Source organism: Mercenaria mercenaria, chromosome 15, assembly GCF_021730395.1.
Source record: "Mercenaria mercenaria strain notata chromosome 15, MADL_Memer_1, whole genome shotgun sequence".
Classification (NCBI taxonomy): domain Eukaryota; kingdom Metazoa; phylum Mollusca; class Bivalvia; order Venerida; family Veneridae; genus Mercenaria; species Mercenaria mercenaria.
In genome coordinates, this window is record NC_069375.1 from 59,564,124 (window position 1) to 59,583,906 (window position 19,783).

The 19,783-nt window shown below is 32.9% G+C and overlaps 1 protein-coding gene across 1 annotated transcript in view; it reads left to right on the top strand.

The window, feature by feature from the left end:
- Positions 1–13,777: 13,777 nt before the first annotated feature.
- LOC123555844 (fatty acid-binding protein, liver-like) overlaps positions 13,778–19,783 on the top strand; it is a 62,507-nt gene continuing 56,501 nt past the window's right edge. Inside the window, exon 1 of the mRNA XM_045346451.2 lies at positions 13,778–13,895. Within this exon, the coding sequence (XP_045202386.1) occupies positions 13,817–13,895 (79 nt within the window). The 5' untranslated portion in view covers positions 13,778–13,816. The remainder of the gene's footprint in view (positions 13,896–19,783) is intronic.

The window sequence follows — 19,783 nt, forward strand, 5'->3', positions numbered from 1 at the left end:
AATTCCACATTGACGTGTGGGTACCAGTGTTGAAATATCCATAGAAATCTCGTTTTTGCTTGTTTTTCTTTGAAACTACTATGGACTATTGCAAATACTATAGACTACATAAAGACAACTCTCCGGTCCTATGCACCTGTCGCTTTCCATGCCAGATGTAGTGAAAATTGGCCAAATCAACCAAATTTTATAGACCAAAATTAGCCTAACCGGGTCTCACTTTGAACTCTGCCATTCATCCATTTTGTATTTTTAAATCCAATTTCGTAGCATATATGTATAGTGCGAATATAGATGCATACCCAGGTGGTGTGGAATGTGTCTCCCAACCACCACTTTATTTCCCTAATTTTCACTTGAAAAAAAGTGGATGGATGACAGCCGAGCGTCTGGCCGACTTTTTGTTCTGATGTTTATGTTTTAGCCTCAACCGGAAGTAGGGAGCTAGGAATTTTAAAACACCCGCCATGTAGAATCATTAACCGTTCCTCATTCCCCAGATATATTAAAGAATTAATAATGATAAATAACCAGTAAGATAGATATGCCTTTATATCTACCCTGTCCTGTTTATACAGAAAATCGACCGGGGCCAAACTACGAAACCGCTCCACTGCCACCTTAAGTGTGATACCTCACGCAACCACAAACCCCACTCTTGTCAGAGCTGTCGTTAAATACTTAGCACTTGGAATCAATTCATCATGTCAGATAGTTACATGAATCTCTTAGTGATTGTTAACGAGTCAAGTGCACCTAAGTACACAAACCAACTTACAAATGTGTACGTGAATCGTAAGTAAGACGGACATAAATCATATAGATGGAAACACGCCAGTCATGTCACTTCAACTAAAATGTAATTTTTTTTTGTACCAGAGAGACTTTATTACAGCAAACAAAGTGCTTCAAGTTTTCTGCGGTCATAAAATGTTCCAACTCTCAGAATTAGGAATTATGGTTCTTAGTTCGAATCTTTGGTATCTGAGGCATTAAAATAATTCATTTACCGATGGCTCATATTTGACAACTTTCAGCTTTAGTGATTGTCTTGTTTTGAAATTAAGCGTTCATTCAAATTTAAAAAAAATGTCAAAACTGTGTACAACTACTGAACAAATAAATGTAGAAATAATAAAATGATCACTTTGAACCTTAATATCGAAACAGAACATTAACTAGATACAATGTAATAAAACACGTAAAAGATATACATTAAAATGAAACTTAAAGATACATATGAAAACATATGAAAAACAAAATACGAAATAAAAGCAAGAACAACAATAATAAAACACACACACGAACAATCGTAAGAATTAAACCGATTCTGCTGTTATTTCGCCTTGTTGCATTCTATACTTCCAAAGGATGTTTTACAGATTGCATTATGTGTCTGTAAAATAGGTAAGGAGTTTGAAGATAATTAATTAGATTACATGATATTTCACAATTATCTATCTCTTAGGTCTCCAATTTGACACTTCTAAATTTCTTTATTATCTCGTACAAAATAATCTTTATATTCATTTAACACTGACAAAACAACATGAAGGAAAATCAGCTAATGTATACTGAATGATAATAGTGATAATGATGATAATATTAACGATAAGTTGTCATAGGTTTGGTACAGTTCTTGAATTATTACATATAACCTGATAAATCGAAAAGGGATTCTGTATAAATGAAAAGAGATTCGGTGCATCGTGTTGATCAAGTACGTTTTTAGTACGGAATGGTAGATCTATTCATACAATTGTGATTATTGAAAGTATAGCAAAAATCGAGAAACCAATATAACGGCTGTAAAGTTCTGCAAGCACTTACTGTCAGGATTTTTTTTATATCAATTAATCTGCCAGTATACTTGCATATATCAGCGTTTCCTGAATATTCATGCGATTTACATGTAGCAATATTACTTACGAAATAGGGTCTATCGGCATCGTATACAACTCGTCGTGAAAATGTGTAAGCGTTCATGTCTTTCCGTAGATCATTGGTTAGCACTTATTTCTTACCCTGTGGCATTTGGATCTTGGCGACATTACACATATTTTTCAAATCAAAGCTTTGTGAGGATACTAGTTTGATAAAAGTGAATGATTATACTTAAACCAGTACACAGGGACATGGGAGTAACATAGGACATACAGCAGTTACGGGAACCGAGGATCACGATTTATGCCAACAATATATATTAATTGGGCTATTGCGCCACGCCTGAAATTAACGCTATTATATTAAGTAACCATTTATGAAACTGATGCTACAAATTATAGAAAAAATATATAGATTAAAGATTATAGAAAAAATAATTGGTACCACCATTTCTAGGGCATTTGCGATAACATGTTGCGCTTTTGCAAAACAGAAGGAAAAACTATTTTCATCTGTATGTTTGTATTTTCAAGTTGAAAGTATTTTGCATATAAGCACAATTAGATTTATATCTTTACACAATATAAACACTTTAATTCAGATTACATAGCGCAAAACATGAAAATATATTATCCAGCAGCAATTTTTGTACTGAGTATTCACGGAGATAGTTTGATAGCAAGACAGCAAAAACCTTGAAATCAGAACTAATTTAATAAGACAGAGCAAATACTTTGGAGTGTCTTTAGGTATTTACTTCCTTAGTCTTGCAGCTGAGAGGAATGTTTCGCATATTTTTTTCAATGTCTTTTTAAGAGTCCTGTAATGAATATAATTTCTTTATCTTGCAAACATATTAAGGGTTATTTACGTTTATATTATATAAATATGCCAAACATAAAATATAGCCACACCGGATGTATCGGTTTTAATAAACATGTCATGATAAGTATATACCGTATGTTAAGCACAAATCATAATTTATCTCGATTTTCAAGATCTTATTGAAACACTTAGGAAAAATGTTAAAGTTTGTCGAAAATTAATCGAATTTGAAAGTACATTTTGAACTTATTTTAGGTCTTAGTCTCAGTAATGAACAGTCATTTCCAGGGCGCCATATTATACCTTAATACAAGTACCTTCATATATACCTGGCTCTAGTAATTAGGATCACTACTAGTTAGTCAAAAATGCTGCAATAAGTTTACAAATGTAGGCCATAGTTTATTTATTGACTTCCTAATGAACGTAACATTTTTAGTAACTAAGTGCATCCTGAAAGCTAACATTAGAAGGTCAATATGTGATCTATAATCAATTTATAAGTAAAACTGTAGGTAACAACCAATATTTGCAAATTAAATGACCTGATGGATACACTTAAATAGGCACTATGAAGCCTGAAGTAATATGAGCCGTGCCATGGGAAAACCAACATAGTGGGGGTGCGACCAACATGGATCCAGACCAGCCTGCGCATCCGCGCAGTCTGGTCAGACTCCAAGCTGTTCGCTTTTAAAGCCTATTGGAATTGGAGAAACTGTTAGCGAACAGCATGGATCCTGACCAGACTGCGCGGATGCGCAGGCTGGTCTGGATCCATGCTGGTCGCACACCCACTATGTTGGTTTTCCCATGGCACGGCTCATATCATCAAATAAAGGTTAATATTTGACTTATAAGTAAAACACAATTGAAGGCGACAACCAATATTTGGGTTAATTCTCATCATTAGAAGATCAATTTGTGATCTATAACCAATCTATAATCGTAGGTAACCACCAATATTTATAAACTAAATGACCTAGATAGGAAGAGAAACTGACATTGAGGCAATTAAAAGTTTCTTAAAAAGTTTCTTTTTACAGATTTTATTATACGTACGCAATCCTCCATGATTGTATATTTGAATTTTGTAACAATTGCAACTATGTGAATAGAATTTAATACTGTTTAAACCATATAGGGATCTGGGAGATTTACGCTTTGAAAGATTGAGAAAAATAGCGGAGTGGAGTCAGAGAGGAGAAAATGACGGGGTAGCAAATGTTTATGAGGCTCTTATGCTTGCATAAACAAGAATATATCAGGCGTGTTCGAAGCGATTGATTTTAAGTTCAAATAGTTGTGTTATATAAGTATCCTTAATATTATTCATAGAATAACGAATCTGTGTCATTGTGAATATAAATCAAGTATCAGTGATAATGGAAACCGAATGCTAATATCAAATGTAAAAGCCTAAGGTCAATGCTCGTTTCTTTACATTGTCAGATAATCAAATGGAGTTACCAGGAAAGATGGCAACAAAGGTCAAGTGTCAGGGTCAGAGTATGTCAATCTTGATAATTCTGCAAATAACTTTGACATCAGCTGAAGAAACATCAGAAGATGGATTCAAGGGGATAAAAGACAATACGAATCAAACGATACTTGTCCCGTATTAACAGCAAATGAATTACTGTACTTGCTCTATCTCAAAGCTAGACGTAAGAATTGTTAGTGAGATAAATATTCCATGACTGTTTTACTTTTCTTCGCAAATTTGAGCTTAATGAATATGGATGGACGACGAAATGAATTTGAAATAATGAGGCTATGTTAATTTCTTTTTCCATTTTTAAAATGATACAAATACTCTAAAAGGTAAGTTCCCGGAAGCGCAGACCACCCTTATCACAGCAATTTGTTTCTATGTTTAGATACAGTATCATATCAAGGAATGCATTTAAATGTATACGCAAAGACATCTAGCGATAATATTAACAAAAACCGACTAGATAAGAGCTGAAAGAAAAGTCATAGAAAATGCAGTCATGATAGTTCTGTTTTCTCGTTATTCTGATTTGAACGTAGGCACAGGTCAATCCGCTCTCAATAAATAACTATATAAACAAAAAACAGACTTAGTTAAATAGCAAAGAATCAGGTTTTCATGTTAGGAATATGCATGCAATATGCATCATATACATTCTGCTAGACACTATTTCACTTGCTTCGACCTGTCTTATATTCATTTCGCCAACACATTTTGTGTAAATCAGGCAACTATTCGACATACTGTTAGGATTGCCTTATCATAAATTATCAAACATATAACGTGGTACCGGCACAGTTTATATTAAGGTGGCTAATCAGATATTTGTCAAGAAATGCATTTGTTTCAAACTTGACAAACTGATCATTTACACTTATCTATGTTCACCGAGTTCTTAATACACGTCAGACTTCCACTGGAAGGTTTTTTGAAAATTTTGTTTTCCTAACCTGTTTGCCCAATTAAGATATCGTTATTTTAGCCTATGTATAAATGTTGTCAAAGGTTCGCATTGATAAGAACATATTTTACCAAAATTGAAAATAGATGTATTCTGAAGCTATACTGTGTTTTAAAACGTGCGTTTTGTGTCATGCTGTTGAAATAGTAAAATATTTAGAAATTAAAGTACTGAAATCAAAAGAAATAGTCCACTTCTTATAAGCTATTATGTTAAAGTAATTTAATTACTCAATTTAATTAAAAGTAATAAAGACTCATTTTCAACAGGGATCCAACTCTCTGTTTAACAGTAATTGATCTTTTTGTTTCTTAAATAAATCTCTAACAGAAAATATGAAAACTGAAAATGTGATAAAATTTTGTTCGAACTTGATTGACCACTTTTAATGCACAATGAGAGAAATTGCTAATTTAATCAAGTATATTTTTGTTACAGTTAATGGACATAACGTTCATTTTATCACATAACAATGAAGTCGAAGGGGCCTCCGTGGCCGAGTGGTTAAGGTCGCTGACTTCAAATCACTTGCCCCTCATCGATGTGGGTTCGAGCCTCACTAGGGGCGTTGAATTCTTCATGTGAGGAAGCCATTCAGCTGGCTTACGGAAGGTCGGTGGTTCTACCCAGGTGCCCGCTCGTGATGAAATAATGCACGGAGGGGCACCTGGGGTCTTCCTCCACCATTAAAGCTGGAAAGTCAACATATGACCTATCATGTGTCGGTGCGACGTTAAATCTATCAAAGAAAAAAAAAATAATGAAGTCGAAACGGCAACTTCCTTTACTTAACTCTGGGTACCGTGCATAAATAGGATTTTTTTTTGCCACTTGTACTTTAACCTAACTTTACAATAACACGATACACCTACAATAAAAAGAATCATATTGTTGAATTAGTTCAATGGCATGGTTTTGCACACAAAGTAATTTTTGTGTTCAAGTATTTGCTGAAAAAATCAAACCAATTTCAAAGTTAAAAAAGCCCTAAACTATTCATTTTATTCAAATCAATCACCACTATGCAAAGTCAGGAGTGTCCTGGACTTCTGAAAAGAATATGATACTGGCATATTTTCTTGATGTCTGGAAATCCATGTTTTTAATTAATCAATTTATGAAGAATCTCAAGAAGAACTGTTCTGATTTTCCAGTAAAATCCGTACATGTAACAATCTTTGTAATATCCTAATTTTAATTGTATTGTTATAGCTTAAACCTCACTTTAAAACATCAAACCATGCCTTCTAGATATGATATTTATCATCAGTAGGATTCAATGACAAGCTGAGTCAACACATGTTAGAGAATGGACTGCATTTTTCTATGGATTCTGCTCAATTATTCATTGTGAAAACACTAGTGCAGTTCGAGATGTACGTGTTATAATGATAGCATAAATCTTTACATCCTTTAATGTTTTTGCTGGAGTTACTCTGAAAAATAGTATAAAATATCTTGATAAGCAATCATCAATAATGAACATTGTTTTGTTTGCAGAACGTGTGATGTTCTGATACGAGTTTCGAAATTTACTGAGTTTTCAACATGAATAGCAGATCTTTTTGATCTTGTTTTGTAATCAAAATTGTTTGAATAGCGTATTCAGATATTGCAACTGAAATCTCTGGTGTGATATCTTTAACAATAAAATTCTTTACATGCAAGCATTTGTATTGCAATTTTCAGAATAGGAATGTCTGTTCCGCTATGTTTAAACTACATTATTCATTATGATAAATAAAGTTCCCGAAGAAAGACGTACGTTGTATCATAAAATACTCTCAGTAGTCACATATTTTTGTTATTATTTTTTGACAAAACTGACACAAACTAGACGCTAAAGCTTAAAGATTGCTTCCATCATCATTTAGTCTTATTGTGTATAATTGTGAAAGTTTTTTTTATATTTTGATTTTTTAAAAAAATAATTTCTAAAGATATCCTTTACATTGCAAAGGAGAAATCAGACGCGGATAAAAAGTGTTTAAAATTAACTTTAGTTTGTTAATTAGTAAGTTAAACTATGTCAACTTAGATGTATTACTTTTTGTGTGAGCTGTATTTAGTTTGTGTTATGTTTGTATGGACTAACTCCAGTTTTGCATGAATTACCCTTTCATAATCTATTTGTGTTTTAATTATTGAGAATTTAATGTTACAGCTCTTAAACAATTGACATGACCTTTAAGCCTTAATCGTAATAACATAGTGATAACACAATATCACTTTAAACCAGTATCACATTTATTTTCAAGAAAAATATGAAACCATATATTTCACTAGTGCTAGGGTAATTATTTGTTGTTAAAACTGTGCCAATCATATTTTCTTTTTAAAGATATTCCATGGGCTTGTATCATAGATAGTGTTCTTTTATGAAACAATATGGTCTGTAAAATATTAATAAAGCCGTGCTGTTGGTGTCGATATTCTTTGCAATTACTTTAACAGATTTAAAAGAGACATATCTTGATAAAAAGCTAGTAATAATGTTTGTTAGACATTCATATGATAACCGGGATTGATCATCAAAGTTATCGGAACACTCTTTTTGTATTTAATTGAAAATGTACCCAAATTACTTAAGCTGCTACAACTCTCATTACTTGAAATACAAGAACAGCTATGAAAATGAAAACATTTATATTACAGCTATTTCGAGGGTCCGTACACGTTAACGATTGATACAGAGCATCAAAGCTTTATGTTCATGGTGTGTTTAGCATAACATCATTTAATTCGTGAACACACATGTCTAACCAATTTCATGAAATAACAAATCAAAAGCAAACTCAAAAAATAGCATGAATGTACAGTGAAACAATGTATTTGTTACTGCGCTCGTTTATTCTTGGACTTTATGAGGAATCAAAAAAGACGACAGGTTCCTTCAATTATCATGATTGGTATTAAGGATCACTTTTATGCTAATATCTGTGCATTAACAAAGATAACATCACATGTCTTAGTTTCAAGAGATGTTGACAGACAATATTGTATGCCTTTTAATAAATACAAAAATTATGTTGTACCCAAATGATCAAATGCCTATGTAGGTATTACTACAAAGAATATGCCGTAAGAAAAAGAACATTCTTGCATAGTGTATAGCAATTATAAAATCATAGAATATTTTCAATGGTAATAGTTTAGATTGCAAAAACTGGCATCTCAGTATAACTGCGTGTGCTGGCAATGCATATCACATCAGCATGAGAAATCATTAAATCAAGTCATACAGGTATAGTTTCGAACTTTGCCTCTCAGCAACTGAAAATAAGTGCACCAACCTAGATGAATCAAAATCTCTCGGGAGTTCTAACAACATAGCAATAACTCAAAGGTTTTTGTTTGTTTGTTTGTTTTGGGTTTAACGCCGTTTTTCAACAGTATTTCAGTCATGTAACGGCGGGCAGTTAACCTAACCAGTGTTCCTGGGTTCTGTACCAGTACAAACCTGTTCTCCGCAAGTAACTGCCAACTTCCCCACATGAATTATCAGAGGTGGAGGACTAATGATTTCAGACACAATGTCGTTTATCAAATAGTCACGGAGAACATACGCCCCGCCCGAGGATCGAACTCGCGACCCCGCGATCCGTAGACCAACGCTCTTACCTACTGAGCTAAGCGGGCGGGCTTATAACTCAAAGGTATAAATCAAGATGACTGAATGGCACCAGTCGTTGCAATATGTCTCTTCAACGCCACACATGAATAGTTTGTAGCTGAAAACTTATATAAATATAGCAAACAAAGTATTACATATTTTCTGAGGAGTAATGAAAGCATACAAGTTCGAATCGGTATTTTCTTACATCTGTTCATTGTCAGTCCGAACTGATACAGGATTTTTGTTCAGGCAAACTGCTGATCAGTAAATCAAATGTTAGATATTAGAACGTACTGATATTCTGACTGACAACGTGCGCCATTCAAAGCTTTTTGGGTTTTTTTTATTCATTAATAAGATTCAAATATTTTTATGATGTTCCTACATGCGGTAGCTCTGCAACATAACGCACAAATTAAATAAAGAACAGGGTGACACATGCATGAAATCTAGAAGAAAACAATTGTTTAGTCCTGTTAATTGTTTATTAAAATAGCATGTTTCAACACTGACTTTTCAATTTATAATTGTTTTGCTCTCCGTATCCGAAATTTAAAAACAAATCAACGAAACACTTTGTCAAATGTTAGTCGAAACCATGGTCGTCGTATAGAAAATCATCTAACTAAGAAAACAAGTTTTCACACTGAAATGTTTTCCTTAGATTGTTACTACTCGGCATTGATGCAACGTCGAAGTATGCCTACGAACATGAAAATGATAACAAAGAGTTTCATCAAGGTGTGAACGTCTCGGCTATAATAATTCAAATTGTTTTAATTTATCGATATGATTAAACCAATGAAACGAACACAATGTGTTGACATAGACTGTGCGCCACTGTGTTCCTCTTTGTTCGTTGTGTCCTAGTGTGTTTGCTTCGTGTGACAGTGTGTGTTGGTCCTGTGCGCGTCCATGTTATTGGGTTAACGTTTGGGGAGGCTGTGTTTTTGGAATATGGATTTCTCTGTTGGATATTTTCCTTCTTTTGCCGCGGGCACCACTACAGTCTAGTGTTTGCGATAGACCTCAGGGTAACAAAGTCAAAAGACATGTGAATTATTTTCAGTCTGAACCTTACCAAAAACCAATGATATGAACAACTTTACCAGAAATGAAATGCTCGCTGGGTGTTACAGTAACTTGTATCTATAGTGAATACTATATTCAACATTAAATATAAGAAAAGATCCTTCTGACGTAAAGAAGGCAACCAAGTCACATAAAAGTAGACTGTTCATGAGAGGATATAAACTGTGCATCAGCCTCACACCCATTAGCACCGGCCTAAGGAAATTTTGTTGAGGTAAAAATTAATGCACGACATGATCCTAAAAGACTAGCAAACATAAAAAACACTATTTGTGAAAATATAACATGTTTCAGAGTGTAAAAAATGTATTCATTTGCAGATTGTCTTTATCCATATATGAAAATATACTGCGAATGTTCAACACGTGAATTAATTCTTGTGGTTTTTTGCACACTATGATATTTGTTTTCCTACCGATAAATGAGGGCAAAAGTGGTCTTAATGTTGCCTTATTGATATGCAGGTAGACCTGTTTCGCTCACAACTGTTCAACTGGTTCAACTGGTCTGTTACAGGAATTTGACTGCAAAGTTTTGTACCAACCACCATAGTGTCGTTGAGTACAGTTTTCACGCCACAAAACGATCATAAATCTGACTGAGTCAAAGATGAATATCAACAAAAACTGGAAATATATTGATATCTTTATTACATTTTCTGTAGGAGGCATTTAATTGACGATAATTAATTTGTTTTCTGATACCACACAGTATGTGGCAGACGTTGTACCGTTTGACCGAACCATATTTTAATGTAACAATGTTCAATATTCAATGTTCGTCTGCTGCCAGAAACAAACTTTCCCCTTCATGAAACATTCCCATGATCAAAACGCTGTTAACCATGATATGCCAGGTAAACCAGCCACTTTTCATTATATGCGTGCTTATTGCAACCATGTTAATAGTAATTGCATGCAGTTAACACGTATACCGATTGAGAAAAAAATACGGGAATTCGAAATTTGCTGGAAGTTTGAGAGAGGAAGGTAAGATAGTATACATGTACGATGATATTGCAGATGCATTAAGTGTTTTAAAGAGATTTATTTGTTTTAAAACGCCGATCCAATTAAAGCGATTAAAGGCGAATTACATTTTAGGACTTGTTTGAAAGTTGCTTTATATTTATATTTGTTACCGCAACGTTTGATCATACTCTTTAAATATAACTATATATGGGACAAACTGAGAAATAATGATTCATGTCAAAGTATGTTGAAATCTCATTGTTAAATATGATTTTATATTCCCATTACATTCATAATGTTGGCCATGCACATGTTTACTTATTTAAAGCAACATTTAACATGTGTATTGCTTATTCTAAGCGATTAATTTCATTTTTTTATGATCATAATTTAGTTAACTGCATCAGAAAATGAGTCTCAGAAAATGCTTAAGTAACTGATATTGATATACTTGAAATAAACTAAAGTTGACACTAAAACTTATATATTTATTTTTTCCTAGACTGTTTTCACAAAAAAAAACGTGAAGTCGTCTTGGTATATTTATTTCTTCGGGGGCATTAGATTCAGAATTGGCCTTTTCAACTTTTACGAAACATGTAAAACAAAACTACCAATAGCAGTATAATTGCCAAGCATTTTTTAAGATACTTCTCCTAGAGTGTAGCTGACTATCTGAAATTGTTATTCTTTACAGAAAAGGCCAATTAGTGTGATTTATATGTTGATAATTAAGGAAATACTGAGCGATATAGACAACAATAAAGGCGTTACGTTCAGAAAAGCAAAACAATCCTTCTGTTAAATGGTTGCTGAACCGGATACTTCCGTGAATGATATTGATAAAAACACAAGAGGAGATAGGATAGGAATTTATGCTATCTTCACGTCTGTGACTGAAACTTTACAAATACTTTACAAATACGTTAATAATAAACTAAAGAGCGCAAAATATCAATATTGTTTGAAGGAGATGCTATTTAAGGGAAACAAGTCTGCGAATTAAGGTCTTATGTAGGTGTAAAATGAATGGAAAACAAAAACACTAAATCAGGTGTGCTGCCGATACTCATCTGCTTAAACATTTTAATTTCTGTACTGCACATGCTAATTGCTATTAAACAATAAGTATACAGCTAAAGATGATAGAGGATTTAATATACAAGCATTACCCAGCTTGTATTCTGGGGAGGCATTAATTAAAAAGAAATCCTCTTCTATGAACCAGATATATACTTCCTTCGAACAATCATTTCTAAATATACCAGATGATGATGTTTGCGGTTGTTGAGTAATTGCAGTAAGGTAATAAAACGTCAGGTATTTAGGAGGACGAAACATCTAATGTAAACGTTTGACTAAAAAGAAATAATTATGTGTTATCCTTGGTAATTAGAAATAATGTGAGTCATGCTTGTACGAGTACGCGTATTTGTATGATTTTATTCTTCATTTATTTCATTAAGGCTTGTCAAAATTCAAAACATTACAGTTTCCACATATTTTAGCCATACAAGTTCAATAACATAACTTCAGAACCCGTATGTGAAGTCTAAAAGTACTACATTTATTTTAAGAACAAACTTAATGAGCCTCTTACTATTTGGTCAAGAGATTTTCTGTTATCTAATTATTTTACACCCTTTCTTACATTTTAAGGGAAATTTCATTAGAATGATTATTTTTCTTTAAAAAAAATATATTGTAATGACTTGTTACTTCTTGTAGGTAGTTGATAACACAACATTTTAAGCAAATGCACAAGAAAAAATTAAGAATAAAAAGGGGAAATTTGCAAAGCAAGTAAAATATTATCATTCTGTTTTGTCCTATGTTTAAAACCCGGTCGTGAATTAGTCAAACAGTCTGGGTTACAGCCTGAAAAATAAGCAAATGGATACGCATCACTAAATACCGATACAATATCAAGTATGTTGTGCACATTCTTTTTTCACGGAGGGAGAAACACATTTTTACGGAGTAAAATTACAAAAGAAATCAAACAAAGCAAGACAAGCAAACAACAGACATGCCTGACCTGTTAGATTTTGCTTTATATACGAGGTATATATAATTCTTACAAAAATGTACAGGCCAATATTACCTGTGAACGCCTGGTCAGCAAGTGTCGAGGCTAGAAATGGATAAATGGTTTTAGTTTAAGAATTTTGTTTTCTAATTATAGATCGTTAATATTGCAAAATTTTAAGCAAAAAGAATCGAAACAATTAAGTTGAAAATTGCAAAAGTAAGTGAAGAACAATTATTTTATTGTGACATATTTTGAAAACAAGGTCTCGAGTTTTGAAAAAACCCGTCTGCTATATTTTTCCGTTACAGATTCTTTTTGTTGTGGGCCTACTTTCCGATGAATGGCTCTAAGGCTGTGTTTTGGGGAGCTTTGTGCTTTCGGGGAATCTGCCCCTTACCTTTTATCTGTTAACAAGATTATCCGAGTTACAGTTAGAAATATAAGTAAACAGATCACTTTATACCAATACAATATCAAGTAGGGTGTGCAAAACCTTTTGTCACTGACTGAGCAGTACATTAAAACGTAATTTACGGCTGATCTGTTAAGTTTGCTTTAGACAAGAGGCCTTATAATTCTCACTGCACTGACAACCAATAACCTGTGAATGCTTTGTCAACTAGTTTCGAAGCTTGAAATAGGAAAATGATCTTAATATAAGAAAATGAATAAGAAAATTTCTTTTTCTTATTCAAAATGACTTGTCCTGTTAGAATATTTCACTACTGCCTGCACATAATTTGATTGCAGCCAAAGATGTATATATAGCAGTGAGGCTGTCAATATTCAATATTTGTCTGCATGAAGTCACTATTACGTATTTAGTATACGATACAGCCGTGCGCTTCTTGCATTTAAGGTGACAGCAAGAGCGCACTGCTCATTTGTGGAGTCATATCTCAGACCTAAATGATATTAACAAGTGCATAGACTGAGAAATATGGCAGGAATTCAGGCGTTTATTGGAAGTTGGAGGGAAGAGGAAAAGACTGGTTACGACGAATTAGCAGATAATATAGGTATTTACCAATTTAAAAGAAATATTAAATGTGAAAATCATCATTTAAAAATCGTTAATGTCCTGTTATTGTTTTAATTTCTTTTTTCTTTTTTGTTTTTGTAATAATATTTATTATATTAATCAACGGTTTTGGTAATTATAATATCTAATATACCATAATTATTTGCTGTAAAATTAGAAAGATTAGAACTAAATTTGTACATTTCATACGTAAGTTTACACACTGATTAAAGTTTACGTATAAATAATTGATATTTTAATATATTTTACTATAAACTTCTTAGAATATGTAATAACTTGGTTTCTTTCTGGTTTCTTTTTTTTTTCTATTTAGATAATGTGCCACAAAAGTGCAATTTTAAGTATGTTTGATTTTAATTTGTTACCGACTTCTAGATATCAATGTACAGATGAAAGTTTGAACTGCTTCCGCGCTAGACCTTGGATGTGAAAATTTAAATTAGTCTAAAATCTAGCCTGTTCTAATTTGAACATAATTATGTACGTGTTACATGCATATAAGCGTTCAATTACAATCAAACGCAGTTTCGGATGATCAAATGATTTTGGTAGTCGTGTATCAGCAGCAGTTTGCAGTTTAGACGTATAGTTTGTTACAAATCTTTATTTCCGAGCTGCCATGAAAGTTTGATATATCTTGTCACATTTTAAAAATTTATCGCTAATTTTTCATAATATATTTATTTGAACAAATGTTACAGTCGTTATTGTTTTAAAATACAATTCAAACACTTTTGTGAGCTATTGAGTAATTACGACTCACGGTGTAATTTACTAAGGTATGTACCTAGTACAAAATTGTTGTACATGATTCGCAGTGATATTTTCTTTAAAATGTTTTTTACTTTGAAAGCTGTATTGGATTATTTACAAGACAGATACATATTTAAGACTGTTTAAGTGTTGTGAATGAAAATGTCATTCACAAGGAAGACATTTCGTACATATAAAGGTAAGAGATGAAAACGTATTTCATTAAAAGACATTTGATATTGTGTGTTAAAAGTGTGGATATGAATGGTATTATTTCATAAATTATTTTCACCACTTCTTGAAATATTTTGCAAACTTATTTAACGGATTGAACGTGCTACTTTTGAAACTGTTCTTTTTCATTTAATTCTAATTTCTGACCATAGTTTATTAGTATCGAACATCAGAACCGAATCGCCAAATTTTTTATCCACTGTAAAAGTTGTTGGTGGTTAGCTTCTCCCTTCATCTTTCAACATACATTGTTTAAAATATGGATACAGACCAATATAGTCGTTGTTTTCTTTCGCAGACTGAGTGCGATTTCAAAATCTGTTGAATTTCTTTGAGGTGGGACAACTGTAACTGTATGTAGGGCTAGCGGAGCGGATGGTTTAAATATGAAGCAAATAAAAGAAAATGCCAATGGCGTGCATTTTTTGTTGCGTTTAAAGTCGCATCGATAAAATTAAAGGTCATATGGCAACTTTCCAGCTTTGATGAAAGAGGAAGACCCCAGGTGCCCTTCCGTGCTTTATAACATCACAAGAAGGCACCTGTGTAGAACCCCCGACCTTCCGTAAGCCAGCTGGATGGCTTCCTCACATAAAGAGTTCAACGCCCCGAGTGAGGCTCAAACTCAGCTCGCTGAGGGGCAAGTGATTTGAAGTAAGCGACCTTAACCACTCGGTAACGGAGGCCCCTCCCATTGGACATTGCATGTCTAATAGATAATTTCTTCGACAAGATGTTTAAAAGAAATGAAGAATCAAGTTCGGATGAAACAAGTGCAAAGTAGACCTCGCTAGAATATCATTCTAAATATATTGACATGTACGGCTCTGAATTTGTTTACGTTATCAAAAGTAAAATATATATATATACATTTATTATAAGTATTACTTATTACATGAATTTGCTTTTTTATTCTTAGTGAAATCTGTTTTCTCAAGATTTACCAAAAGATTGACAGCAAATTTAATGTACGGCATTTCCTTAAAGTGGCTGGACGGTAATTTTCCTGGAGAAATGCGAGACTTGTTTGAGGATATTTCTGCTTTTCTAAATGCTCTTTTCCACTTAACAGCACATATAAGTAACTTTATTGAAGGCACAGAGAGGCATTTTATTGTAAGCAATATTTCAAAATTTAGCCATCGAGCAGCTGAATGAATAGATACTTATCGGACGATTTGGTTGGAAATTTCAGAACCGAATCCCAACGATTAAGATTTCAATAAAAATGCACTTGCAAAGTTTCATAAGATTCTCATTAAGGAAACAGTAAGTTTGCTTTAAATGCTTATTATTGATAATTATGTTTAATATAGTAGCGCCGAGATATAACTTAGATCTACTGACTTTTTTGCTGTTACTCCTTCTTTGTGTATTTCATGACTGTTCCTTCTATCTCATTATCATTGCATTCGTTTATGTTAACTCCTACATGTGTACGTGAATTCCTTGAATATTCCTTGACAAATACCCATACTTACGTGTCTAGTGTTGTATGGATGGCTGTGTTCTTAGTTTGTAATTTTATTTGTGTTGGGCATCTGTGCTTGTTCTTCTTTTAGAAAATCCATATACAATGTATGAACTATAATTGATAAAATACTCATAGGTAGGGTTTGTGACCAGTTATTGCAAAATGAATGAAATACACAATGTTTGTTGTATCAATCAAATAAATATTCTTCTCTATAGACTACTTTAAACTAATTTATACTAAACATTTTTACTCCAAAATATTTACAACCTCCCTCCTTATTGGTCTTTTATGAACAAAATGTTTCAGAACTACAGAATAAAATTATAAATTTATTGCAATATCATCATGGTGAACTATAAACATTAGATTTTATCGGTGTATCTCTAAATATTACTCAAACGTCCAAAGGTTATAGACACAGAACAAAATATAAATACATGTAGCACCAAGAAAAAATCAATTAAACATTTGAGAAATATGCTTCCATGACGTACATGTGAGAAGAAGTATTTTATCACTAAACGGGACACGGATCTTTAGCTGACAATCAAAACTATGATGGTCCCTGATGATCAAGCACCTACTTACTTAACGATGTATAAAAGAGTGGGTCTCCAACGGTAAAATTGTATCCGTGCTTGTATATTTCTTGGAATATGCACTTTTCAAAAACGCTACGCATTTTACAACGTTACATTGAACGGATCAACAGCATTACAATAAACATGGTGTCGAAACGGTCAGTTTTCTTCTGCAAACTTTTTTACCTTTGTATGTAAGAAAATACTTTTCTTTGATCATAGTTAGCTTACAATTAACGCTGAGATGTTCACAGATAACCCAACACCTATCGTTTTAACGATATAACAAATTTGCTGCCTGCCCACATCCCACCTCTTCCAGAAGCCAATTTTCTCCGATGAAATTAGTTAAAACCTATAGTGTCATATTATATCTTGGAACATGCATTTTCCACAAGAAACACCAAGCCTTTTGAAAGCTTACCTTGAACTGATCAACAGCATTGCATTAAACATGTCAAAACACTAACTTATTATGCAAAATTATTTACCTATGTATGTAGAAAAGTACTTTTCTTTGACCACAATTAGCTTGCAATTAACGCTACGATGGTCCCAGCTAACCAAGCACCTATCTTCTTTACGAAATAAAAATTTGCCTCTTGTCAACTTTCAACCTCTTTCAGTTGTCAGTTTTCTCCGATGAAATTTGATCCGGGCTAATATATACTGTTGACTTTTAATTTATCGCAATACTAATGACATGTTATCTTAAAACATGCACTTTCCATCGGCTCTATGCCTTTTACAAGTTACGTCGAACTGATGAGTAGTTTCACATTTAGTATAATGTCAAAATAGTGACTTTTCATAATACTTATTAACGTACATACATAGAAAATAGTGCTTACTGATCACATTTCGGGACCCGTATATTTACGTCCTAGATGTTTGCGCTTAATATGATTTATAACTACTTACCAAAAATGCATCCATGATCGTTTTGTTTTCTCGCTCTTTTAATTTGAACACTTAGTATACCCCCGATGAAGGCCAAAAACAAATGATAAAAAGCTTAGTACCAGAGGGCTTTCAGAGCTGTCACAGGGTCTGACACAATCAAAAGTATATCACTACTTCTAAATGTAACTGAGAGTACATAATAGAAAACATGTGGGTTTTCTAAAAAAAACCAGGTCATTATTTCGTACAGATACCATTTGTAAATATACATTGGATTATCGCAATGACCCAGACTCTTGTGAAGTTTATAAATACCGTCCTATTAAGATACAGTGTCGGAGTTAACTAAAGAACAAGTAAGATAATCATGAAACATTTTATATTTTCGGAATCAAGATTCTAGTTATTCATTCAAAGCTCATAAAAAACTGTTTGATATTTCCGTACATTTTTTGACAATCTCTTAATTACCCCGAGCAAAAATACCTATATCTAATAGATGTCGTCCAGCTTAAAACATCAAAGACTGCCTTCTGGATATAATATGTATAATCAGTATGATCCAATAACAAGCTGACGTATGTTTGAGACTGAAATGTCGTTTTACTGCCTAAATTATTTATCTCAAAATTTAAGTATAGTTTGAGATGCACATGTTATGATGATCGCATAGGGCTTTGCTTCCTTTGATCTTATTTGCTGGAGTAATTATAAAAAACAGTGTTAACTGTTTTGTCAAACAATCATCAGTAATTACCACTTGTTTGCTTTCAGAACGTGTGATGTTCTTATAAACTGCGGTATTTCCTCAGTTCTAAACTTGATAAGCGAAAACATTGGTCTTTTCTTTGGAAATTAAGATTGTTCAAATAGAATATACAAGTTAGCAGCTCATGGCTTTAAAGTAATGTTCTGGCAATAAGGTTCTAAAAAATGCAGACAACTATACTGCAGTTAGCATTATTTGTAAGTCTTCTCTGCAAAATGAAAACTAGAATTTTAATTATGATATACAAAATTACCCAAGAAAAAAGTGCATTGTATCATAAAATACTTTTATTTGTGTTACATTATTGACGGAACTGACCGAAACTAGACGTTACAGCTTAAACATTGAAAGCACTTAATATAATCATGTATAATTGTGAAGGTTGTGTTTACAGTGTAAAAGTAGTTTTTGAATAATTAAAACAGATATCCTTAAAGCACTGACCTCCAGATTTTGACTAAAATGATCTTTCTTTGAAATTGAAGTTTGGTCATATTTTGAACATTGACAAAACTGGCAGATTAAGAAAAAATTATAACATGCCCGATTCGGGAATCGAACCTTGGTCGACGTGGCAATAAACATTTTCCTGTGGTCTTGACCATTACACTACGGAGGAATACATCACTAATTCTTATGTGTTTCCATAATTTATAAAATATCAGTAATTAAGTTTCAAGGCCTTCAAAAAGTATAGCAATAATTTTCTGATATCTATTTTTACTGTTGTCGTAAGATCTCGAGGTCAGTGCCTTTAATTTGTGTATTCATTTACATTGTGACGGCAAAAACACTCGCGGTAAAACATTTTAACAATTTAAGTCTGTTAATTTGTTTGTTAAACTAAGACAACTTGGGTGCATACACTTTTTATGTATTATCTTTAAGTTTTCATGTTTTATTTGCAAAGGAAAATAATCCTATAACTTTTAAACAGTTGACATCACCTATCACAAATAGTGATTAGAACATAGCAATAATAGATATTGCTTCAAACCAGTCGCTTTTGTTGTCGAAAAATGTTTTTGGCAAGGATATTCAATGAGCTTGTATTAGGATAGGGTCTATTTTCCTAAATGTAAAATATGAATAAAACCTGTGTTGTTGATGCCGATCTTTATTCATAACTATATACTTTGCGATTGCTT